At 48.0% G+C, this 27,578-nt stretch overlaps 1 protein-coding gene across 1 annotated transcript in view; it reads right to left on the bottom strand.

Annotated features, from left to right (window-relative positions):
• Window positions 1-27,578, bottom strand: part of DNAJC15 (DnaJ heat shock protein family (Hsp40) member C15) — a 174,812-nt gene that overhangs the window by 97,552 nt on the left and 49,682 nt on the right. The window contains exon 2 of the mRNA XM_085621815.1: window positions 4,139-4,190. Coding sequence (XP_085477941.1) covers window positions 4,139-4,190 — 52 coding nt within the window. The remainder of the gene's footprint in view (window positions 1-4,138; window positions 4,191-27,578) is intronic.

Genomic DNA, 27,578 nt, shown 5'->3' with positions numbered 1-27,578 from the left:
TAGGGAGGAACGCACACGTTGGTAGGATGGAAGATACATCACCTTTGAGTTAAGAATATTTACAGAGCTTGGATTACGTACTCAAACATTGATACCCAAGGGGAGCTAACTAATCACAACACCCCAGTCCAAGTAGAGAGGGTACGCAGAGTACTTTGATAGTTCTCGCATTATGTCACTTGAAACAATTTATATTTTATATACATTGACACCTCCAAGCAGCTAAGCAATCACACTGGTGCACAGGAACAAGCTGGTTCGCACAAAGAGGTGCTGAGTCCTTGTCTCATGCCAGTGCAGCACTACTAACATACAGTTGGAATCATTTACTCATGCATAAGCATCTAAGAGATCTTTTGCTGCCACCACAGCCAGCAAGTCAGAGGAGTTACAATTTAAGTAGCCTAAACTGCTCCACGTCATGCCTAAAAAGAATTAGGCGGGCCAAAAAGAGGTGAAATCTCGAGTGTCCTCACTGCAGGATTTATTTTTACTGTGCCAGTGTAGTTTATTCACAGGCTCTCCTGTAGTTGCAATTAAAATTGCTGTTTGGCAAAATGGAATCCGCGGCTGGAGCATGTGAATGAATGGCAGTGATAAATTGCTGTCCTGTCCTGAGCTCGGTGCCACAGAAACTCAGGCAAACAGAAGTGTGAACAGGGGGGGCCAGACAGGTTGAGGCAGCCACCCATGACTTCTCCCAGGCTGCCACTATGTAAGCAGGAGCAGTTCCTCGTGACAGAGAACGGGCTGCATCCCGTGCAGGCAAAAGCTATGGTGCAGTGTTGGATGCTCACACACTAGAAAATACCTGGCATTGCAACCGGCTTCACTCTGAAAATTACTGGTAGATACTGCCGGTAAAATACTAGCCAAGTAGCAACACTTGATGCACTGCACAGAGTACATGCCAAAATTTGAAACTGGTGGACTGGGAAGCAGGGAAGATGTAAACTCAGATCCAGTGTGGGGTCTCAGCTCCCACCAAGCGGCTCTTTGAGAGATGGAGTGCCAAACTCTGACAGATACCTCTAGTGACAACTAAACATTGGCTGCCAATTGAAAGACCTCTCATACAACTTGTTCACATCACATAGGCTTGAATAAATGGGCTGTGAGGATACCAACTGTTTAGTGAGCATAGACACTAAAAAAGATTGTGAGAAGAAAGAAGAGTAATAGATTGTCCCATATGAAATGTAGAAACGAATTTGGATAAACTGGATGGGCAGGTGAAAAGGACTAACTTATCTAGGGAGCAACTGTGAAGGGCAGACGAACAGAAAGGACGTGAAATTCTCTGACCCTGCAAGCAGAAGTAATCATCACCTAAATAACAGATGATTTCAGTTTAAAAACTCAAACAGGGCATGAGTATCCGCTTGAACTTAGATGCCATCAAGAAAGTCAAAACAATAATCAAATCCCACAGAAGAGCAATAAACTGAGTGGGAGGAAACAAGTAAAGCAAATCGTTTAGCAAACGAGCCACTAGTTCTGATTTAAACAGGGATGATTGGTCAGGAAGGCACATAAATGTGGATAGTGCTGCCTGGTAGCCTTAAACTGTAGCCACTGCCGGGCCCCGCTGTTCCAGGCAAGATTTAAAAGAATTAATGCCTTCCAAATCACACCACTGAACGCACGTGTTCCAGTGGCCTGAATTGACAGACTTGGTAGCAGGCTTTCTGGCCACCAAGATGATGTCTGCACCTCATCAGGGAGGTAAAGTATCTTTAGTTTGCATTTCTGAATGTGTACATGAGCAAATATTGCATCTGGGAATTGGCCCAGTGGCATTCACCAGTCTCCTGAGTTCAAGGCCCACCAGATCTAGCTCAGGAAGAGCATCTTGAACATGTCCTGCCAGATAAACAGGTTAAGCAAGTGGAGGGCCTCCATTGTTCTCAGGGACCAAGAAGTAAAGGAAGTAGAATGCTGCGCTCCTCTAATTTGAAGCCACCACTTCTATGGTCCCTTTAAGCAGAGAGGCAAGAACTTCTGCATCCAGGATTGAGCGCATTCTTAATAAAGTGGGGCAGTCTCGGGAAGACAACAGAAAGGGAAGGGCATAGTCCCGAAAGATCACCTGATTCACTCAGTGGTGACAAAATGGGACATGCTCTCACCCACTGGAAGGTCATGTGACTGGGGAAAGCAGACACGTTAGGAGCTGGAAGAATCTGCAGAGGACAGTGGGGATTGCATATGCCGCTAGTGATGGCTTCTATGTCCACCACTGCCTCTAAAGGAGCGATATAGTTGCTGTGGCATTTGGAAGGGTTGAAACATCTGCTGTTGTCAGGCCTCTCTGAACAGCAGATAGCCATCAAATCGCTTATCCATGAGCGTACTAAGGATACCTCTGGAAAATCCAATGGAAAGCACTGTTGTAAAGATTAAACCTTCTCTCAAGCAGGGCCGGAAGTAGGAAATGTCCCGTTCTTGTGAAGTATTTGGTGAAGCATTTTGTAAGTCCAAGAAAATGCCAGTATCAGTATTGTAAGGTGACAGGAGGATCAGCCTCATTATCCTCCATGGAACAGTAATCTAGATCCAAGGTGTCTGAATCTAAGCCGAAAATGTCGAGAAGATGAAGACCCTACCTTCTTATTGTGCTTTTGGAAGACTTCCTTAGAATGTGGCTTGCCATTGGAAGAGAGAGTCCACTTGGGAACCTCCATTTGGGCCTTAGCCAAAAATAACTTGACCTCCCACTACCTGGTGGCGTTCAGGTGCATGTATTCACTAGGTGTGCAGGCCATGGCGTCACTGTTCTGACTCCTGACACCACATACATTTGTCATGGGGTCCAAAAGGGACACTTTCTTGCAGGACTCTCTGCAAGGATTGAAGCCCGAGGCAGTTCGAGGAGACATGTGACTTACTTGCTGCTGAAAAGTTGAGGAATTTCAGTGAGACACCAAAAGAGAGCGAGCTCAGACCCACCTCGATAAGGCGCAGAAAAACAGGCACTGACGGCAGCATGCTGATGTGTGCCTAATAAACGTAATAAAAATATATATTTTGGTGATGTCCCATCCAAATGAAAAATCAAGGCTGGAGCTGCATGGTGCCACCTGCCAGCACTGGACAGTCATGCCTGTGGAGAGATTCCCAGACAAGTCTGAAACCTGGAAAGAGCATTCATAAGATGCAGAATCGGCAACAAGATGAATCCATCAGAAATAAAATATTATAAATTTGACTACATAACAAATCATCTGCTGGTGGCATACTCGCACTTCAAACGTAGAAGGGAAAAAATAGCCAATGCAAATTAATTTCAAAATCTGGTCACACAAGGCCATGGCATCAGAAGATTCATACTGGTTAACAGCAGCACCAGTCTCAGGAATGTTAGTGCTGCAGACCAAACGGCATTGCCCAGTTGCTATCCTCGGTCTGTGGCGTCGTTATACTACTGCATGGATCTACAGGCATGGTGTCAGAGCTCTTTAAACAGTCAGAGAAAGATGGAGATCAGTTTATGATATTTAAAAGTCATAGGCAAGTATTACACTCATTAGAACTCAAAGTTAAATTGTTACTATTCCACCACATGGGCGCTACACTGGGGACCCATAGCAATCATGACGATATTAAGGGTTTTATGCAATATGAGCAAGCTCTCTAATATAGGAGCTGGGATAGCTGGTCCTATGCCTAAGACTGGCATTGTTTCCAGCCATCCCCGCCTCTTGAATCTTCAAAGATACGTCAACGCCAGTACTCAGTGTAACACTAAACACCAACATTCACAGACACCTGCCAGGACAGCTTCCAGAAAGACCGACTGCGGTCTCCTGGCACTTCCCCCTGATCGCACAATTTGTGGTTTGCAGGGCTGTACAAAAAGTATAAATACATAAATACATAAATAAATGAAAAGCAGAAGCTGCCCCCTATTAAATCCCATTGAGAACTCTCTGATGTGACAAAACAGAGACCCCCTGCTACAACGAATTTAAATAACAAAGATTCCTAGCGGTATTGGGCTCGAATCCCTAGAATGCACTGAACCTAACCCTTACAATGCAGCCTAATGAGCTACTCTTGCGTTACAGTTAGACTCAGCTACACACACAATCGCCAACCAGATACACACTGTAGCCAAAGCACAATTGGTATACCTTACCTGCAAAGGCCGCTGCTGCGACGCCCAAACCAACTGCTATCAGAGTTCCACCCTAGAATAGAAGAGTAGGGAACGTTGAATACAATGGCTCAAAGCAAACATTTAACACACTTTTAAATGAAAAACACTTTGGTAAACTGAGGTCACATTCCAGGGAACATTTTTAAGTTTAATTTAGGTTTTTTTTTTTTTTTTGCAGTTTTACATAGCGAAATTTCAGTCCAAGAGCTTTACATGAGAACTAGATTATGTCACACGTTTTTGGTTAAAAGGAAATTAAGGATTTGCCCAGAATTTAGGATGTTAAATCGAGGCCGGGTCTCTAATTTGGTTCCCCGGTTCCATGGTTAGCAGCTCTGGCTCCTCCCGCGTTAGACACAAGATTGTCAGAGTTCTACTGGGAGTTAGAACCGAAAATGAGCAATAATCACTGATTCTCTATTCGTGCCTTTTAAATTTATATTTGTTGTACAAAGATATACAATTATGAATTCGTTATCTACTGTTCTTGCTCACTAATATAACCCCCATAGTGCCTCTACTCTACATTCATCTGATACCTCCCCCTGCCATTAACTCAGTTCAGTTATTTTTTTGTTATAATGGACGACTCCGCAGGGAGGGTCGACCCGACCGCAATTTAAACAAACAATACATATAAGGAATTCACTTCTAGCTTACATTTAAAGAGTTCAAAAGGCGAAAGCACATGTTCACCGTACTGGCATATTATAAAAACTTCTCTGATCCTTCGTCATGTTAATGGCCCTCTTAGTAAACATAAGCCTATTAGATCTTCGACTGTAAGCCGACAGAGTGGGACGCACGAAAAACAGACGCACAGTATTCCGAACGTTGAGTAAGACACAAGTTACACAGACTGTGCGCTCCCAGAATGCGGTGCCAGGACCCCCTATCAGGAACAACCGAGAGTCACCCTGAATTGAAATGAGGATAACACCGAAAATCCTGGCCTCGAGATATGCACACATGAAACTGGGGAGGCCCTCGTGTATAGTTCTGTAAACCAGGTTTGAAAGAGGAATTTTAAACAATGGGCCGGATATCTCCCACACCTTCCATGACCTATCAAAACGTCTAAGCGACCTTTCTTTCCGCATACTCAATTTTACCTTTCGGGAAATCTCTCGTGTTTACTACAGTTTGGTCGAGAGGCAAAGCTTATGAGGAGCTGCAATGGGTCACTTCCCCACATTGTTCTAGAATGTGTCCATCAGGACTTGTCTTTATCTTCATTATTCAAAGGTGATAAATAAGAGGTATTTGCCATGTAGTGCCTGAGTCGCTGTCTAATGTCGTCATGGATAAAAAGCCAAAAAGTAAGTTCGTTTCTAATAACTGCCACAAGGTTATGTGAAACTGCATTGGTTTCTGCAAGAAAGTAATGGTTTCTTTCTCAAGGTTTCATGAATTTTATGTTGTGCTGTCTTGAACTTTGCGTTTTAAGATGAATGCATTATATATATTTTTTTTAAAGAAAAAAAAGAATAACATTCTTGTGTGACACTACAATGAAGCAAAACACAAAATAGCAGGACAAAACTGCCTGTGGAGCCTGCCACGGTCTGTAATAAAATATAGCAATCTTTTCAAGCCTTTGGTCATAATGCCACACATACCCAGCCCCCACCACATACGGACAAGCTGACCCGCAGAAGTGCAGTGCTTGTAATGGAAAAATGTAAGTTCAGGTACCCTCTACCACAGTGCCTACTTGCTTCGGAGAAGTGCTGGTACCCTTCAGTTAAAAGTATTGGGAGGAACCTCAACTGAGAAGTGCAGCAGGTACTATCCCTCTCAAAATAAAGAAGTGCAGGTGCTCTGTAGCTGACAGTGCCGGCACATTTAAAGCACTGCAGAAGGGAACCTCTTCCAGATCTTTCCCCGAGAACTGATGATATCCGAAGAAAGCGGCGCTACTCCAATTTAAAGAGTGGTGCCATTTTCTCCTCATAACCTTTCCTGAAGGCAACGATTTGACACTTTGCAGAAGAGGATAAAACTACACAGTCGTTATGTTTACTCATACTTCCAACTGACATTCACTAGGAGTCATCTGTGAAAGTCAGTCACTGAATGATAAACATAGATTGAATGGGGTGAATGCCCGGTCAGATTTCATGGATTTAAGCAAGGTAATATAGAAGGAGAGCCTGCCCATCACATTATAAGGGAGGCATGCGCTACTATGAGTGGAATATCCAAAAATAGAATTATAACACACTACGCCTAAGTGCTTGTTTCTAGAGAAAATGTAATGAAAAGGAAGTCTCTCACGGTGGGCTTAATTACTACAAGTCTGCGTTTGCTTTTACGATTTCATTTTTGACTGAATTAACAGGCTAACTAGGTGTGAGACTTAAATAGGAACAGAGGGGAAGATGGAGGCTTGCAGTTTTAGGTCAATTGGAATTGAAATAGATGAGCTGTTACTGAACCTGATTGTGATGCAACCTATGAAAGTACCCGCCTAATTATCTGTGCCTGGCCGGCCATGAACTTAATGAAAACATTGCCTCTATTTCTGTGTCTGCAAGTCTACAGCTCATGGCAAACAAGCCTGTGTAGTTAGCTGATCATTTCCATAATCCCTCAGCATTCAAGCACGCTCTCCCCTACGAGACATGGATTTGATGTGCATTCTCTTCCCAGGTTCTCCTCATATGCTCCAAGGCCGCAGCTTCCTATCGGCACATGCTTCAGTCCCTAGAGACGCTGCACTCGATTGTGGTTGGACCACCTCAGAGTCACGTCCTCAAAACAGGGAAACATGCATCTCTAGAGTCAACGGTCAGGAAATTTGATACTTAACAAACCATTTTTTCTACAAAACTATGTGATCAGCAAGGCTTTCTCGCACAGACAGTACAGACAGAGAGGTCTGGTACTTCAGAATGGCGCGAATGTGCTGCACAGTCACAAGGGCCTGTGTAAATATTGGTTGAACCGGGACCGATATCATGCATGACAACCTGTGGCGGGTGGTGCACTGTGAGAGTGTACAGTAGATAAGAAATGTTTGGGACTGCGGTGCCTTCCATTGGGCCATGAGAGAGGTTCCTGTTGCCGGACAACAGTGAGGCAAATGGTGGCTGAGATTGTTTAGTAGCCCCAGACAAGTTTTAAAAACTGATTTTTTTTCCAATCAAGTAGGTGGCTGAGGAGGAGACTGTGGGGGAGGCCATACGTCACATAGCTAAAGGCTATAGTAAAGAGATGTTGGGTGCCCCAGACGCCAAGGTTGGACTGCGACAAAAAGTAGGCCCGGACACCAAAATAAAAGTGCCTGTCATTAGCGACCAAGATAGCTGATAAAGTGGCCCATATTTGCGAATCAGGCCGGTTTTGTAAAGACGTGATGTGTCGGTATTTTGCAAGGTATGGGAGATTGCTTGCATTGGTGTTTACTGTAGGCAATAATTGTAGCAATATCAGAGAAATCAAGAGTAAACCAGACCACCCGGACAAAGAACAGGCCTACACTAACAAAGACATATATCCTCGTTCCACACGACCCCATAGCTGACTCACTGTTCCTTTACAATGCATCATAATAAACAGATCCTCAACGTAAAGGGTCTTAATAACCTGGGTAAACAGCGGGCAAGCACAGGATGTTATCGCAAGCTTTCCCGCTACAGTTCTTCTCTTAAACCCCTCTAAGACTGCGCGTGTTGCAGTTTTTGTGTTCCATTCCTTCCAGGGCAAGATAGGTCTCAAGCAGACTGAAATCAGGGTTACAACCCCACTCGGTGACCCTGGGTAATTACACCTTCAAATTGGAGACCATTTACACTCCTAACGAGGGACAAGAACATTTCCTGCGCCGCGCAGTGGCTCAGGTGATGTCCACATGGGACTGTATGGTGCTCTGGGAGGGGATCTCAACCCATTCTTTAAGAATGATCTGGATAGATCAGCGCCAAGGTCAGACAGGGGCTCTTTCTAGAGAGGGCTGCTTTGGCTACGCAAGATGGGTCTGCGGGATATCTGGTGTACATTACACCCCCCCACACGCAAATATGCATTCTACTCACATGCCCATAAGACGTATGCTTGTATAGATCACTTTTTGGGTATGACAGACCGTCAGCCTCTAGTTGCAAGTTCAGAGATAGAACCCTGCTCCCTGTCTGACCATGCAGAGGTGTCCCTCACTTTAACATTTCTAGCTCTTTACCCAAAACCTGGTGAATACAGAAAAACCCTCCTCCATGGACCTGTGGTGGTCCAGCAAATTAATAAGATGCTTACGGACCTTTTAGCGATAAATGACACTGCAAATGTTTTCATCTCCACACTGTGGCAAACTCTGAAAGCCGTAATTAGAGGGGTAGTGATTGCTATATTAGCAGCAGACAATAAACTTAGCCGAGACAAGAGAGTATGGCTGACCCGTCAGGTACTGGAACTCTAACGAATTCACAAGTGCACCTGTGCTCCCAGAGTCTGTCGCCAGCTGGAGGCTGCTCAGACACAAATAGCTGCCATCTATCTTGATAAAGTGGAGTGCGCTGCTCTTAGGCTTAACCACTCCTATAATATCACAGGAGACCGATGCAGGTGTCTTCTGGCTAATAGACTCTGGGTGCAGAGACAAGCAACGGGAGTCAACTCTATCTTAGGGCCCGGTGGCTCTGAACCTACCGGCGACACCTCCGTTGCTTCCGCTTTTCAGGACTTCTATAAGGAGCAAAATCTCCCTGCAGGAGGCCCAAACCTCTATCTTCTAGGTGCCCACACCTCGAGGCTGACGCCAGAACAGGCAACTGACCTCTACAGCCCAATTCAGACTGAAGAGGTTATTTCTGTCATCGCCCAGCAGAAACTCTTAAAATCCCCAGGCCCAGATGGATTCCCTGTGTCAGTTTACAAAACATTCTGCACGACTATTGCTCCTCTCCTAACCCAACTGTTTAATTCCATTGAAGGCACAGACTCGATCCCCCCTCCATGCTAGAGGCCTCCACTGTCGTTATCCCGAAACCCATAAGCGGCAATGTGCCTCCTACCGCCCAATATCTCTCCTCAATGTGGATATATAAAGTCATTCACTGGGATACTGGCTGCATAATTAGGTCCCCTCCTACCAAGCCTCATCAACCCCGACCAAGCAGATTTCGTACCACACCGCCATGGAGTAATAATACAAAACTTTGCACCTAATTGACAAAGCCCAACACTGGGATCAGGAATGGATGCTCTTGGCCATCGATGCTGAGAAAGCATTTGATCAGGTTCATTGGCCTTACCTAAAAGCCATCCTACAACAATTTGGACTCGGTGGGAGAGTCTGTTCATGGGTTCTCAGCAATTACAGCCTTCTAAGAGAGACTGTTTGCGTGAATGGTCAGACCTCGGCTCAGTTTCCCATCTGTAGGGGCACACGTCAGGGGCGTCCCCTCTCACTACTGCTTTTGGCGCTCGATATGGAGCCTTTGGCCAAGTGGGTTCGGGACAACCCTGACATTAAAGGGATTTCTTTCGGAGGGGAGGAGCATACCATCAGCCTCAATGCGGATGGCGTACTGGTGGCCCTGAAGGAGCAGTCTACTTCACTACCGGCTTCTCTTGAGGAAATGGAGGCCTTCGGACAGGCAGCAGGATTTCGGGTCAACGTTCATAAATCCCGGACCCTGAAGCTTTCATTCTCAGTGGCCACTTAGACAACCCTTCTGGTAGTTATCCTATACAGTGGACAACCACCTCCATAACTTACTTGGGTGTTCAGCTTGCCCATATGGCTACAGTGACTGCATCCCTTAATTGTAAGGCCCTACGCCAACAGATTAAAGCAGATCTGGCCAGATGGAGTCTGTACTGCCTCGCTTGGCTCGGTTGCGTAGCCGCCCTGAAAATGTCGATAGGATTTAAGTCCTATTTCAGGCCTTGCCGGTTGAACCGACCGCTGGGACTATTCAAGCTTTCCAACAGTACTTGCATCACTTTGTAAGGCCCACGGTCGATCCAGAATGCGGGAAGAGCAGAGCTTTAGACCACTGGGGGAGGAGGGGCTGGATATTACAAACCTTATACATTATTATCAAGTGGCACAGCTCAGGTCCCTACTTGAATGGTCTTAGGAGCAATCGGAAAAGCACTGGCTTATCACGGATAGAGCAGTTGCATGGAAGCACTTGTGGAGAATCTCCTTTCTACATAGGCATGCCCGACCAAGAAGCCTCTATATATCGTTGATTTCCAAAAACGCCTTAGACGTTTGGGACTGAGTGAGTGAACGGAAAAGCCCGACATCATTTCCATTCCCATTGACACCGATAGTGGGTAATGTGGATCTCAACCAGACAGAGTCCCAGCACACATACTGTTCTTTTTACACATCGTGGCATAGGCATACCCGCCGTCGCCACTACATTTACCACAGTCCTTTGGGGCAACTTGCTGGTGTGACGAGCAGTGTGCGACCAACTTTTGCATAATTTATTACGGCTCCCTTGAGCCAACGGGCTGACGAGCCTTGGATCTGCACCTGCGCGCCATGAGAGGTACTTGACCTGTTTTAATTACATTTGGCAGTCCACACGGCACCCCTTCACACTGACCTGCTCCCTGCTGACGAGAGGCAACTACCTCGAAACACGTGTCCAGGGATGGCTAACGCAACACATACTGTTCTTTTTACACATCGTGGCATAGGCGTACCCGCCGTCGCCACTACATTTACCACAGTCCTTTGGGGCAACTTGCTGGTGTGACGAGCAGTGTGCGACCAACTTTTGCATAATTTATTACGGCTCCCTTGAGCCAACGGGCTGACGAGCCTTGGATCTGCACCTGCGCGCCATGAGAGGTACTTGACCTGTTTTAATTACATTTGGCAGTCCACACGGCACCCCTTCACACTGACCTGCTCCCTGCTGACGAGAGGCAACTACCTCGAAACACGTGTCCAGGGATGGCTAACGCAACACATACTGTTCTTTTTACACATCGTGGCATAGGCGTACCCGTCGTCGCCACTACATTTACCACAGTCCTTTGGGGCAACTTGCTGGTGTGACGAGCAGTGTGCGACCAACTTTTGCATAAGAGTCCCAGCACTGTCAGCGAGCTAGCTGCCGATCTATAGGCCATTTATTTGATGAAGAAGGCCCCCTGCCCTTTGATCAGTCTTGTTATGACTCTGAGCTACCTGAATCAGAGAGGCTACACTACTTCCAAATCAGACAGTGGTTGATGGAGCCTCAGTCCATTCTGGGGCGCAATGCCCTCTTACTGATTTTGAAAATAGTGGTGACCAAGATGTCAGACAGATGCCTAATCACTGAACTATATGGCCTCTTACGCCCACTTCTCCTGCAGACTAAATTGACATGCCAAAGGCATTGGGAGCTGGGACGCTCGCTGACCCAAAAGAAGTGGGAAGAAGTATATTACTGTGCACAACACACTGCCCACAATACGACGAGCATCGAAACAGCCACTAAAATAGCCACTGATTGGTATCGTACACCAATGCGCCTACATAGGGGCAATCACAGGCACACAGCTGATTGCTGGCACGGTTGCGGATCCCCTGGGATGTTACTGCACCGACTATGGGAATGTCCAAAGCTCACTGACTACTGGGTGTTATATTTCATATCGGTACCCTAATATAAGTTCAGGAAACATCATACACTTTCCCTACATCAGCTCCTGTCATGTCATATGAACAAGCCTTATAAGGACATAACTCCAAATAAGGACAGAATGCCTTATACGGACATCAAGCCTTATAAGGGCTGCAGCCTTTTATGGACTAAACCTTTCACCTAGTTCCATGCCGAGGGTGGGTTTTTCCCAATCGATATTGCCAAGACGTCATCTTTAGCGCATATGAATAATTAATGAGTACACTCTACAGGGGTACACTACACTTCACCTCTCCCATCGACGCACAAGGTTTAATCCTCAACGTCATCCTCATACTGAACAATGGGTAACACACGTACACAGACTGTATAAATACAGCACCTCTTGCTATCAGAAAGCAGAAGGGAACCGAGACTTCGAGGCCGACACACTGACCAGATACGCTGCAGCTCCGGCTTGCCATCGCTCTAGCTGACAATGGTCTGACGATCCCTTGCGGGGTGTCCAGCTCAAGTCCAGGACAAAGTCCCACGCTCTCACTATTCAGGTATGGGCTTCTGACTAAACCTAGTGGGATTCTTGGCTCTTAAGCTCTTTCGCACCTACTCACATGCTAGGTACACTTAAGCACAGCTAGTCAGGCATCTTAGGAGTATGCACTTTATTTTATAAATGCATTTCCTATTCATGTATGTGTTCATGACTATTGAAAAATGGTAGAACAATACTATTTCTTATTCACTGTACTGCTGCTTCTATATCTCTGCTACTGTGTTGCAGTCATAACAGCGCACTTATTTTACATGAGAAGAACTACGGTACAATAAATTCTTATTGTAAACACGCGCAACTGTTTCTTCTCTGTATCTCTCTGAGAGCAAAACAAGCAAATACGAGGGACTGGATGAAAAGTAGTATATTGTTTCCACGAGTCTGAGGTTATTGTGTTCTGAGGTTGCTAAAAACTAATCTCTCTGATAGCAGGAGATTCTAGTGGCACTGCGAGCTAGCTAATGCAAACCATAGGCTAACATATGCGGCGGGGGTGCACAGAGTCAGTCTGCCACCAGACCCAACATATATGTTATCAGTAAACAGCGTAGGTCCTGCATGACAGGGTACTATTAGGACTATACTACATGGGCACAAATGCTTTATGACATAGACACTCACCTCAACACCCAGTTACCCTGATTCCTTGCCTACACAGTTCAGGGACTGCCCAATGTGCTCACCTTCTCCCTTAAATCACGCAGAGGACAGCAGATCGTATAGACTCTCAAGGCGGCACTGAAGAATATTCTAATACTGGGGCACAGCTCAGATTCCCACACACTTGGGGTGGCTTCACTGCCCCTGGTACATACTGGGGATGGAGAGGCTGACCCGGACTCTTCCAGCACACAGCACCTCATTCGCTGAACTATGGTGCTGCTTTACTGCTTTAATATCCACGGAATTCCGTGAACTGACCTGTCCCAAAAATCTTTCTCTTCTTCGCTTGATAGATACTCATATTGACTCCCACCACAACAGCATTCACTAGATAAACGCGACATAACATATTAGGTCCTGCTACATACAACATCTCTTAGGACTGTGGTTCCAAGGGTTAGGGTGGGGGAGTTCAGAAACTGTTATGTTCATTCTTATCTAAGCTATGAAGTGGAGTGTTGTGCGCTCACAGCAATGGCGGGCTTTATTGCATTCGGAAATCTAATAAAGAGATTTGAACCATCAAATAAAAATGAACTGGCCCACGCACTGACGTGTTAGACCAGCCCATTGGGCGCTGCCTGATTGCCATATTGGCCAGTCCGACCAGGCCGACACCATTTTGGAGTACTAGACATAATGTAAACAATAATATCTGTGATGAAAGTGTGGCTTGAAGACATGGAGCCCTGGTACACTAGTGAGGAAACAGCTGTCAAACTAGTGGAAAGCAAGTTGCTTAATCTTGAAAATAAGAGACACAAATGAGATTGAGGCAACGAATCACGGGGACTTTAGAAACAGGATGACTGAAGAAATAGGAACGAATGGTTTGACAAAGTGCAGGGAGCAGCCAATATCCCTGTCCTGGGAGTTATTCTAGTGGCTCCTGACACATCTCCATTGGAAGTAGTGAGTTCCTTCTTTCAAGAACACCTGAACACTCTCCATGCTGGAGAAGGTGATTTAGTGACAAAGGTGTACAGGATTCCACCAGATCAGTGATATAAATCACAAAGGGAAGGGGGGAAAAAAAGGAAGGGAGACCACAAAGAAATAAGAAAAGGATGTATATTGTAGGTAGTTATTACAGCACTACAGTACAATAAAGGTACAGATAACAGATAACAGAGTAAATATGTACAATAGTTTCGAATGACACCTTAGTTATACAATAATTAAATATACAATTATCCATGGGGGAAAAAGGGGGGGAGAAAAGGGGGGGGTTGGGAGGGGGGGGGGGAAGAGGGGACAGTAGGAGGAGCGAGAATATGGCGGAGAGAGGGCCAACGAGTGGTCCAGAAGTAGGTGGGACACCCATTATGAATTATGTCAAAAACAATCAAGGGAACCAGTTTGGAGAGACTAGGATGTATTAGTAACTGTGTTCCACTCATCCAGAGTGTTCAATCCATGATTGACTGAGTCACAGCGTGCGATCCATCGACATTCACCTTATTCAGCAAGAGTTGCAGATTACCCCCTCGCAATGGGAGTGCTGGGCGGTCAATGACTTGCCAAATCAAATCGGTTTCTGCGTGATTTTTGTCTTTGTAATGCGCAACAAGAGGTGCAGTTTCTACATTGCATCTTATGCGGCTTTGATGTTGAAAAATCCGTTGTTTTACCATCTGTGTTGTCTGGCCGATGTAGAGGAGTTTGCACGGACAGCGGATGGCATAGATGACATTGTTGGTGCGGCAGTTGGAAAAGGTTTTCAGTTGGTATGTTTGATCTGGTGTGACAAATTCCTTAGTGTTGTGCGTGAGATTACAAGCAGCACAGGTTTGGCATTTGTAATGGCCTACAATCGGAGGGAGGCCCCAGAGGGTAGTAACAGATTGGGGATGCCTTTCTTTTATAGGACATGTGATGGCGTGAACCAATTTGTCAGATAAATTGGTGCCCCTTTTGTATGAAAAAAGGGGGGGTTCCTTAAATTGAGCATGAATACGCAGGATCGACCAGTTTCTTTTTATCACTTTACCAATCAAATTGCTTGAAGGGCTATAATTAGAAACAAAGGGGATGCGCAGATTAGTTTTTTTCACTGTGGGGGAAAGAAGAATCTCCCTATGGCAATACCATGCTCGTTTTGAGGCCAGAGAAACGATGCGTTTGGGGTAGCCTCTGGAGATCAGTTTCTCAGATAGGATGGCGGCCTCCCTAAAATAGTCCTTGCGCCATTTGCAATTTCTTCGAATGCGAAGGAACTGGCCATAGGGTAGGCCATCTCTAAGGCCTCTTGGGTGATAGCTGGAATACATCAGGAGGGTGTTGCGTTCTGTAGATTTGCGATAGAGACTAGTACCTATGGATCCTTCTTCTGCATGCAACGTGAGGTCAAGGAAGGGAAGGTCATTGGTCCTAACATCACTGGTGAAAGTGAGATGATTCTGAGAATTATTGAGCCAGGTCATGAAAGATGCGAGGTGTTCATGTGTGCCATGCCAAAGTAGGAGGATGTCGTCTATATAGCGTCGCCATAGATTAATCCTGTTGAAAAACGGATTCAGGGGGGTAAGAAAAATTGTGGTTTCCAGGTAATGGACATATAGTATTGCAAAATTTGGAGCAAAGCAAGCCCCCATAGCTACACCTTTGATCTGTAGAAAAAAGGTGTCTTTGTATAGAAAGTAGTTGTTGGTAAGTGCAATACGTAATAAATCCATGAGGAAATCTGAAGGAATGCGAGTGGGTCTGGGACGAGTGTCTAGAAGTGATTTTATGACAGTAAGGCCCTCCAAATGGGGTATGTTGGTGTATAAAGATTCGATGTCTAGACCTACCATGAGATCATGGTCGCTGTCAAAAGGGGTGTCCTCGATGATGTTAATTAAGTGTGTGCTGTCTTTAACAAAGGTGTCTGCAGAGGGGACAAATTCTTTTAGGAAGGAGTCAATATATTTCCCTAGTGGCTCCAGTATGGAGCCACAACCAGATACTATTGGTCGTCCTGGGGGGTTGGTAGAGTCTTTGTGGACTTTGGGGAGAACATAGATAACTGGTGTGCGGGGATGTGTATTGTTTAAGAAAAGGTACTCTTTTTTAGAGATGATGTCCAGATGTAAGCTTGAGTGGTGACTGTCTGTATCTGTTTGCGAATATCTGAAAGGGGATCTGCTGGTAAGGGTTGGTAGTGGGCAGTATTGTTGAGTTGACGTAATATTTCGGTATCATATTTGTCTATGTCCATAATTACGATGCCACCGCCCTTGTCAGCTGGTTTGATAACTATTTGTGAGTTATCGCTGAGTTTCTTAAGAGCATGTTTCTCACTAATGGATATATTGTAAGGGACAAATTCAGATTTGGCCTGTATTTCCTTTACTTCATGTAAAACCAGTTTCTCAAAGGTCAAAATTTCGGGTGGCATGGTAGAAGCAGGGGGAAGGAAGGTGGAAGGCGGGTGAAATAGTCTTTCTTGAGGGCGCTAGGTGGCGCTGGACTGTCATGGCCGCGCTTTAGCGAGGCTCTCGCCAGCCGGGCGACAATAAACCCTACAGCACCATCCTACAGGCCAGTTACCGACATCCAAACGACACCAATGGACGGCTAAAGGTCGCAGGTACACTCGGTGTGAGTTCCAGGTCCGTGGGCGTCTTGGCGGTGAAGATATTACCCGTTGTGGACGGGGCAGCGTGAGGAGCGGACCGTCGGAGCGGAAGCTCCCAGCAACGCGAGACCGGGGATTCATCGGGCCCTGCGAGCCGCGGGGGAGTTGTGGACTGTGGCTGATGCGGCGGACGCTCTGCTGGACAGCCGAGGTGGGCCTGAACGTCCCTCTCCCTGCATCGCGACTGCCGGTGCCTACCTGATGTGCCGGGCGTGCGGGGAACGCTGAGGGGACATCGCTGCATCGGGGCTACGGACGCGGTGTGTGTAAGTGCCCTGCCCGCCCGGCTGGACCGCACTGAAGCGGAGGAGCGCGCTTCTGGGCCCGTGGATCGCGGGGGTGCCGTGGCCGGGGGCACCGGGAGCTGCATCGAGGTGGGGGCTGATGGCAGAGCCCCTCCACTGACGCTAAGAGGTGGCTGCGGCCCTTGCCTGACGGTCGTCTCTTCTGGGCCTGGCTTGGTGCGTCCCCCGGTCGGCGCCTCGTGGCCTGCGGAGCGGAGTGGCGCGGCCCTGTCCTTGCGGGGGCTGAGGAGGTGCTGCGGCTGCACGGAGCGCCTTGAAGCCAAGCTGAGCTGCAGAATCCTGGCGGATAGAGGGGACTGGTCATCTGATGAGCTGGTGTTAGCACTGCGGACTGTGGCTGGCCCCTCGAATTGGTGCTCACGTGGTCGCATACAACATTGAACTCACCTGGCGGACTAACTCTTGGAGATCTGGGCTCTCGTCTGAGGCCGCCATGGGCAAATCGGACGCAAAACAAGCGACGCTACAGTTCAACCCCCCCCAAAAAGAAAACGCGCGCGCTGCCCGCGGAGAGTGGAGAGTCGGGTCCCAGCGAGGAGGAGGAGGTGGACTGGCAAACTATCCTTCTCGGCATGCAGAAGAGCTTAACGTCCATTGACACCAAAATTGACAATATGAACACGCGCCTGGAGGCGGTGGTACACCGGCTGGACCAACACGGAGAGCGCCTGAAAGAGGCGGAGGGCCGAATATCGGAGCTGGAGGATGGCGCAGTGGCTGGGGCAACTAAGTTGACGCAGATGGACCGGCTGCTCAAGGTCATTGCCGACAAAAATGAAGATTTAGAGGCACGCTCCCGACGGAACAACGTTCGCCTGATTGGCCTTGCGGAGTCCAGCGGTGGGGGCCGTATGGAGGATCTCATCGAGCGGCTGCTGATCGATAAATTTGGAAGGGACTCTTTCTCGCCACAGCTGGTGGTGGAGTGGGCCCACCGCTCCTTGGGGCCTCGTCCGGTCCCTGGTGCCCCACCGCGCCCTGTCATCATCAAATTTCTGAATTACAGGGATCGGGACGCCGTATTGCGCCTGGCCAGGGAGAAACAACCGATCCTGCATGACAAGGTCACCATTTCATTCTACCCGGATTTTACCCAGGCAGTGCAGGATGCCCGTCGGAAGTTTACAGGAGTAAAAAAGAAACTACAGCAACGAGACATTCCTTACTCCATGCACTATCCGGCCAAGCTCAAGGTCACCCACCATGGCAAGCCCCTCTTTTTTGGCAATCCGCAACAAGTGGAGGACTTCTTGAAAGAACAGCCTTCTGCGGCCCCTCGGCGACGCAGTCCTGGGACGGGATCGGGCTCCAGCTCTCCGACGTCTGCACCGGACTGATGAGTACCACTGTTCTGGTTCATGTTCTGTCTCTTTCCCCCTTCATGTGTCTGTCTTTCTTCCTTGGCACTGCCAGCCCCCCCTCGCTCTTGCTTCCTCTCTCTGGAGTGACCTGTACCTTGGCTGTGGAACGGGGGAGGATGATGCTTTTGAGAGGGACCGTTTCCGTTGGCCCAGTAAAGGACTGCCTTGGCCTTTCGCCCTCTCTCTAGGATGTGAGAGATGAACAGACTTTACTGTTTGGGGACCCGTATGTGCTGTCACCTACTGTTAACAGGGTACTGGTCTGGACATTGAAGACGGGATTCGCCCTGGCACTCCCCCCCTGTCCCACTTGAACTCCTCCCCCACTGGGGTGATGGTGTGGTGGGTGAAAAAAAGGGGATTGGGAAAGGCGGGTCCGGCGCACCGGCGAGTCCCCTAGAGGGTATACCCCACTTTTGCGTATATGTTTGTTGTAAAGGATGGGAGGGGGTCTAAATTCCGCCAGGATTGGGCTGCAGTGGTGGGAGGGGGTGGGATGGGGGTTGGGGTTGTCCGACATGATTGGGATGTCGGAGTGGGTGGGGGGGTAGGTTTTCTAGGGATTGTTTTGGGGTTGTTGTTGTTCTTCAGCATGAGCACTGCGAACTCACTTGTTGAAATGGCACAGCGTGCCACCCTTTTTCGGCCAATACATCTATGGCCTTGCTGCCAGATGCGCCCCTTAACCCATAATTCATTTATTGGCACAAATGACCCGCACCACACGCACTGAGCTGGGGGGGGGGGGGAGGGCTTCTCACTGCTATTACCTGGAATGTACGTGGCCTGGGGGATCCAAGGAAACGGAGGCGAATCTTGGGTGCCTTAGACAGGTTGCAGGCTCAGGTTGTATTTCTTCAGGAGACTCACATGGACCCCCTCCGCAATGCCACCTTCGCTGCCAGATGGGCTGCCCACTCACTTCATGCGCCATACTCGTCTTATGCGAGAGGCACTACTATCCTAGTAAAAAGGGGAGTTCCCTATGTTCCCATAGGCACCACCACGGATCGCGAGGGTCGTTATTGTATGGCGTGGGGTAGGATAGGTATCGAGACCATCACCCTTGCCTGCTCTTATGGCCCCAACTGCGACAACCCGAGCAGTTTCATTGCTCTCTGGAACAAGATTAGCGAAGTGGGATCCACACACCTCATTTGGGGGGAGATTTCAACGCTGTTTTAGACCCCACTTGGATAGGTCGAACCCATCCATGCACCACTACACTAATACACACAGATACCTAAGAGACATCTGCGACACCCATGATGTCGTGGATACCTGGCGACACTTACACCCGACTTCTTTGGAAGGCACGCACTGGAATAGTGCACATGCAACTTGGGCCAGACTAGACTACATTATGGTGAATAGGGCCCTGGCCCCCTCCTTGGTGGAGGTGCGACATGTGGGCCGTACGTACTCCGATCACTCTCCGGTTCTGGCCAAGTTCCGTCTACCCGACATAATGGGTAAGCCTCGGACTTGGAGACTCCAGCCCACCATCTTACTTGATGAACTGTTTCGAATCGAATTGGGTCTAGAGCTAGAAGATTTCCTATCCCGTAACAAGGGAACGGTAGACCGGGCGGCCACTCTCTGGGAGGCACTAAAGGTCACAATACGGGGCTTTTGCATTTCTAAGAGCTCCGGGGTACTAAGGACCTTGCGAGATACATTACGCAAACTGGAAACTACACTCCACACCCTAGAACATAGCCCAGACTACGCCAATAATACAGATGCGCAGGCAAAGTACCGCGAGACGTTATCGGACTACATGTCCACCGCTGAAAGAGAGGTAAATTTCCGGGGCAAGTACTTTAAAGCTCGTACGTACGGGGAAGGGGAACGACCCGGTAAATCTTTGGCAGGAGCGGTCCGCCCACCGCGAGGCTCTAATTTTGTGCTGGAGCTAGAGGGGGAGGATGGGACTCCCATACGTGATACGCATTCGCTTCTGGCGGCCTTCACTACACACTATTCCACGCTATACTCTACTACTAGGGTCGGTGCACTGGACATGGACGATTACCTTCGGGAGCTCACACTGGGATGGCTCTCTGACCGTCAACGGGAGTTCCTGGCGGAGCCGATCGGCCTGGAGGAGGTTAGAGATGCGATCAAACAGATGGCTCCGGGAAGGGCCCCTGGCCTGGACGGGTTGCCCAAGGATTTCTACAAGGCGTATATGGATATCCTTGCTACGGGAGGTCTACATGGAAGCGCATGAATCGGGCACGCTTCCTCCATCAATGCAGGAGGCACTGATTACCTCCTTGTTGAAGCCTGGGAAGCCGCCTCAGTGTTGCGACTCGTACCGCCCTCTCTCGTTAATTAATTGTGACGCCAAAATCCTGACTAAAATACTAGCTAACCGGTTGCAGTTGTTGCTGGGAGGCCTGGTGTTATCAGATCAAGCAGGATTCGTCCCTGGCAGGGCCACTTCCAATAATCTCCGGACGCTCTTCTCCATCCTGCATAATGTAGACCCGGAGTTGCCATTGGTGGCGGTTTTTTTGGACGCCACCAAGGCCTTCGACTCTCTGGAATGGGACTATCTCCACTGTATTTTGCGCAACATGGGCATGCCGCTGGGCTTCACGCGCTGGATAGATCTCCTGTATGACCGGCCGGTTGCTAGGGTGGGGTTGAATGGGCACATATCGGACGCTTTTGTGGTGTCGCGGGGTACCCGGCAGGGTTGCCCACTATCTCCGCTGCTGTTTGCGGTGGCGATGGAACCTCTAGCGGCCCGGCTCCGCCAACATCACCGAGACAAGGCACTGCGCTGTCTTCAGCGAGAGGTTCTCATCTCCCTATACGCGGATGACATCACGCTCTACATACGTGATCCCGCTACCAACCTCAACCCTATCCTCCGTGAGTTTATTCGCTTCGCGGGTATGTCTGGTATCCATATCAATTGGGGAAAATCCACTATATTTCCCCTGACTGCGGCCGCTCAGCCTTTCCCTCTGGACTACCCTCTACGGTGGGAGATGGATGAGGTTCGCTACCTGGGCATACTTCTCTCCCATGACCGAGAAGAGCTAATGCGGATGAACTATGGCCGTGCGTTTGACTATATCCAGGCATGCGTGTCGAGATGGATCACGCTGCCCCTCTCCTTTGCGGGCCGCGCTTCCTTAATTAAGATGGTGGTTCTTCCGAAACTCCTGTACCTTTTCATGAATATCCCATATTACCCTGGCAAGTCCTTCTTTCGTCTCTTGAGGTCTGAGCTCATTCGCCTGGTCTGGGGAGGGAGGAGGCCGCGTCTTCGTTGGGAGGTGCTGACTCGTCCATTCGTGCAGGAAGGGCTCGACCTCCCGGACTTTGAGATGTATTATCATAGCGCGCAGGCCCACTACATTCATCACTGGATTCGCCCCACGCCCTTCCTGCCGCAGATGGCTGTGGAACATTGGCTGGTTGCTCCTATCCCACTGGAGGGAGCGATACTCAGTACACCAGAGACACATACGGCATACCGCTCCACGATTTCGAGTTCCATTCTGGCGTGGCGATACATTGCGAAGGTGGCACGCGCACCACTGCTTTATTCTCCACTGCTTCCCCTGGCATACCATCCCCGGTTGCCCCTTTTACAGGAACAACTGTTTAAAAACTTTATGGCCAAATTCCACATTACAACATGGGGGGACCTCTATCATGACGGACAATTCCGTTCCCAATCTCACATGTTCGCTCACTTTGCACCCACCTTCATGGACACCTTCCTATATGTCAGGCTTCGTAGTGGTATTCGGGCAGTGACAGGGGAGTTTCCTGGTGAGCCACCCACGTTGAAACCCTTGCATCGGCTACTCAAGGCTACCACTCCGGCACACGCAGTCTCTACCCTGTACCACTCGCTACGCATTACACCAGACTCCTTGCCTTGCAGGGCACGTACCAAATGGGAGGAAGACCTAGGACTGCCCATAGATGACGAACTCTGGAGCTATTGCTGCTTACAAACTGAACAGATCTCCTCCAGTAGCAGGTTCAGGGTGATCCATTATAGGTTCTTACATAGGCTCTATTGTACTCCAGCACACATGCATAGGGTGGGCCTCCGAGAGGATGATCTATGCTGGCGCTGCCGCGCTCCGGGGGCGGACTTCCTTCACATGACGTGGGGATGCCCGGGAGATTGCCGACTATTGGCAACAAGTGTATTCCGGCGTTTCGGAAATGATAGATGTCCCACTGGCACCCTCTCCGACGCAGGCACTCCTGGGTTATACAAAAACTATACGAAAACCGGTCCGCAGATTTGCCACTATCGCCCTTCTTATGGCGAAACGTCTGATAGCCTGCAGATGGGGACGGGGCAGGGCTCCCAAATTTAAGGATTGGATTGGTGATATGGTACACTGTCAGGATACTTTACTTCGATATGCTGAACTTCTGCCTTCCGCTTATAAGCCAACTGACATCTGGGGTCCCTTACAGGCATATCTGTTGTCACACCCACAGCCATAGCGGGCCTTCCTACCCGCTTACCCCTTAACCTTTCTAGACACCGCTCCTACGGTAGTGGCCCACCTTCTGTCCCTCGGCCGGGCAACACACGGGGCTGAGAGGTGAGACGGTCATTGTGCACGATTATGAGGCACCTCTATACCATCGCTGCATGTTATTGTGGGTAGATTGTTCGAATGCAAAGTACTCCGTGGTTGATGGGTGGTGGTCATTCATGCTGGCATGCTAATTATCCTGCTTCTTATGCCGCAGCCGGCCCCTGGAGGGTTGTAGGCAGGCAGCTGTGTTTAACATTCATTTTCCTTCTCGTATCACGCCGCCGGCCACAGGTTGGTTGTAGGCATGGGGCTGTGTATTTCGTATTCATGCTGAATAAAGGTTTTGAAAATTTAAAAAAATAAAATAAAAAAATAAATAAAAAAAAAGTCTTTCTTGAGGGCGGTTTGAGTCAATTTCATCCCTAAAAAAGTATTTTAGGCGGATACGCCTAAAGAACAAGAGTAGATCTTCCTGTAATTTGAAAAAATTACTGCGATCTGTTGGGACAAAGGAAAGGCCCTTGCTAAGGATGGAAATTTCTTCATTGGACAGATTGTGTTTGGATAAATTAAAGATAGGGATGGGGGCAACCGTAGGGGGTAAAAATGAAGATACCATAGTTTGTTCTGGTGCAAGCGTAGTTGTAAGGGAAATGGATGCTACTGTCTGTTGTCTAATGACTGGTTCAAATGTAGTTGTGAGCTCAATTAATGTAGTGTCACTTTGTATGAGAGGTAGGACAGGCATCATAGCAGGCTCTATTGGAGTTGTAGTGTCACTTTGTATGAGAGGGAGGACATGCATCGTAGAAGGCTCCATTGGAGTTGTACAATTCAACGATCCTGTTGGTAGATCCACTTGGGGATCTGGATACTGGATCAAAGGTTGTGTAACAATATTTTGTTTGATGTTAATGGGGGTCATCATTGTGGGCCCCATTGATAGAATTTTCGACCAGTTTGTCTCTCTCCTGCGTACTGATATTGGTAATTTCCTCTCTGTTGTCCCCGTCCGCGGCTGCGGCGTGTCCCTAAAAAAACTGAGGGTAGTAGGGGTGGAGGGTGGAGTAGAGGTCTGATCTGAAGACGTTCACTGCTGGTACCTTCGCCGGGGTCCGAGTCTTCAATGGAGGTGTTAGATGAGTCAGAGAAGGTGATAGCCTGGTTATTTCTGTATCTACCCCAGTTCCGACTCCTAGGAGGTTGGTAAGGTGTATTGAAGAATGTATCCAGGAGGTATGGGTAGGTGTTGTCCTTGTTGTAGTTCTTAATATCCTTTTGTATTTTATTTATCTTCTTGTTTTGTTCAAAAGTATGAAAAGTTGAATGAATTTAATTACCAACTGTTAAATTTATTGTACTGTGGTGCCAAATGTAAATAACAAACGAGTCATTATGTGGCTTGTCACAGCCTCGAACCTGTCACTTTCGGTGTCTTTCTTCATTTCTTTTCCCTTCCGATTGTCCCCCTGGGGCACTACCCGGTTTCATTAGTCACAGGCCCAGTCTTTTTCCTCCCCTGCCACGATCACGTGACATACCTTGGTTGGTTTTAATCCTGTTTCACTACACCCGCCTTCACCGGCACGGACGCTTCATTCGCCCTTCATTGTGTCAGGATTCATTCCCGTCCACCGTTTCAGTCACCCCTGGACCTACTTGCTGTACTCGTCATTTTGAGGTAAGAACTGGTTTCCTCGCAGGAACTTCTAAGTTCGTTTCTCATCCCCTCAGCTTCCCTAACTCCCCCCCCCCCCTTTCTATGTACACAGACTCGTTTGTGGTACCCGGCGCCCGGACTCCTTAAATTGATCCCGGTAGCAGCCATTACTGCGATACCCGGCGCCCGGACTCCTTAAATTGTTCCCGGTAGCAGCCATTATTGCCGATGACTACCGATTGTCAAACATCTCCGTGGTAACTATAAGATTTTTCCTTTACTGCTTACTTGACTTATCCTCACATTTAGGCTTATTAATCGCGTTCCCCTCCTTTTCCTTTCCCTCCCCTTTACCAGGACCCAGATTATACGCTGATTTATGCACGCCTTTGTTCCATCTTCAATCGGATTCCTTTTACCTGTATTACGCCCAGGTATTCCTTTTTCTATTCCCTTGGGTCATTCTTTACTCTGGGTTTTTCCTTCAGACCATTATAAATCCTACTTTTTTTCTTTGCCCTTTACAGCACACACTGTAATTATGACCATTGTCCTGATGATGGCCTGGAATCAATCAGGCTGATACGCCGTCGACTACTCCCAGCAAAGAATTTTTGGCATTTTTTGTGGTCAATCTAATTTGCTCATTGAAAAAACAGATTGTATATATTTTTGCCTTGATCACATTGTTATTATATTATTTGCGCCGTTCACGCTGTCTTCACCCATTGTGTCACTGCGCCGTTCACTATCACTAGCACGCCCAGTGCTCACTTGAGTGTTTTGGTCATTTGTACCTTTATTGTACTGTAGTGCTGTAATAACTACCTACAATATACATCCTTTTCTTATTTCTTTGTGGTCTACCTCCCTTTTTTTCCCCCCTTCCCTTTGTGATTTATATCACTGATTTGGTACTTGTTATCTTTTGAATGATATCCAGCTGAGACGTTGTTGTTTTGTTATAAACTATTGCCCGGTCTCTGCTGGGAAAACGGGCTTACTCCTGTTTATTGTTCCTTCAGGATTCCACCAGGGCATAGAGACATCATGATCAAGGGTGCTCTCCGACAGTGGCATTATTATAGCAGTACTTCGAGACCCAGATCTTTGGGAGCCCATCTTGTATGCAACAGCCTCACTCTCTAAACACAGGTGACAAAGGAGTATTACTTTTCCGGCACTTTCAAGACTTAACACAGCAAAAGCGATTTCAGCTACAAGCTTTTCATAAGGAGCTGCTGGACAGGGGTATAAAAGCAGCCCTGAACAACGCAGCGAGATTCATGGTCTGCCATGGTGAAAAGGAGCACTTTTTTTTTTCTAAAACTGATGCTATAAGGTCCTTCTTCAAGAACCTATGCAGACACCTGTTTCAGACTATCTAAGTGGGTGTTTTTGTAATAGAGCGCCCGAAGATTATTTAATCAGCCCTCAAGTGGGCTTGCACAGCATGTGAATGCAATCCCAATCCTGCTTTCCAAGACCAGGATCCCTGTATGAATAACAAGTTACAATTCAGTGCAGTCCTGCCAACTATCACGCATCATGCATTAGACTAACGCATTTCAGTGTGGTGCTCCGCATCACCACACTGAAATGCATTGTCACGCATATGCATAATGCTTAGGCAGCCTCACTGAAGCATTGCCTAAACTATATCATGGAGTTACATTGTGGCAGCGTACCGCCGGTGGCAGGCGCGCTGTTTCCATGCAGGCTTGAGTCTTGCAGTTAAGGCTGCTGGCAGGCTCACTGCACAGTGCAACAACGTTTCATTATGAATATTTCCCGTGGCGCGAAACTCTCATCCTGACGTCACGGCAGTGCACAGTGTAATTATACATCCATTAGTCTGGCGCGGTGGGGGGACGTCACGTCCTGCTACCAAAGGCGGTGAAGTTTGTTTTTGGAGGAAGCGGCTCGGTGTGGCACTGCGGGTGCCACCTCAATTATGGAGCTCGAAGCGCAGCCTGCTGCCCACACCTGGCAGGCCGCCGTCCTGTGCGGTCTCAATTATCCATTTACCGAGGCGAGCTCACATCATGGAATCGGTGACCGGCGGTTCCAGCGGCCGCCCAGGACAGTGTCTGTTACAGGACAACGAGACTCTGAGGACAGCCCTAGACTATGAAAGCGGGTGGGAAACTGACTTGAAGTAAGTACCAGCCACCCGAGTTTCTATTAACACCATGCGGCTGCAGAGCTACCCGATCACTTTAAAACGGTGTCGGTTACAGCCGTAGCGGTCTCCTGCCTAAAATGCCTCTGCTTCAACATGGGAGTGCTGGCTCACAGGTATTAGTGTAGATATTTAGACATAATCCTATGTGTGTATTGTGGTATACAGGATGTCATGTATGCAGATGCACATTCACAAGAAACTGAGAAGGTGCACGTTTCGTGGTAATCTCACATGTGCAGCGATGGCAGGAGTATGAGCGCACATTCATTGATAATCTCAGGTGTATATATGTCGATGCACACATTTTGGTCTGGGAGTACTGTAAAGTTGGCGAATGTAAATTCAGTGCGTTGCAGGTGAATGAGTGCAGATTTTGAGTGCAGTCAGTAAATCCGCTGCTGCGAATACCTTGTACGTAGTGTTGACTGACAGTGACTCCCCCGTGAGTACACTTTGTTTTCACCATATAATACTTCGCCCCCTCGGCCAGACTACAGTGAAATGCCGCTGCCTGCGTGCCACCAGTTGGCTGCCTGTGCACATGGCGGCAATTTTGAGAGCAGAAAAGCTTTTACAGTCATCTCTGCTGAAGCAGGATCTTAGAAGATCTGACTGCCTCCAGTGTCGTGCTGAAACACAGTAAACTTTTCAGTGTTTAAAAATAGTCCCTCATGAATTACAAAGGAGGAGGGAGGGGAGTTATTTCTGATATCTATATGTTTCGAGTGTCTTCATTGCTTGATTTTGCTCGCGGAAAAAGTGTCACTCATAGACGTTGAAATGTCACTCATAATTACAGTGAAATCATGAAAATGTCACACATAGCGATCGGAAACCTTGGCAGCTATGTCAGTGACTGTTCGCAGTCCCCATACTCCTATCTGCTACTCATCCGACAAGGTCAGATCATTTACCTCTTTGCCATTGGCTAAAACCCGTGAACTTGGTA

The sequence above is a fragment of the Triturus cristatus genome, chromosome 8, assembly GCF_964204655.1.
Source record: "Triturus cristatus chromosome 8, aTriCri1.1, whole genome shotgun sequence".
NCBI classification, from domain to species: Eukaryota; Metazoa; Chordata; class Amphibia; order Caudata; family Salamandridae; genus Triturus; species Triturus cristatus.
Note: the sequence above shows the minus strand (reverse complement) of the source record. Positions and strands in the feature narration are given on the sequence as shown.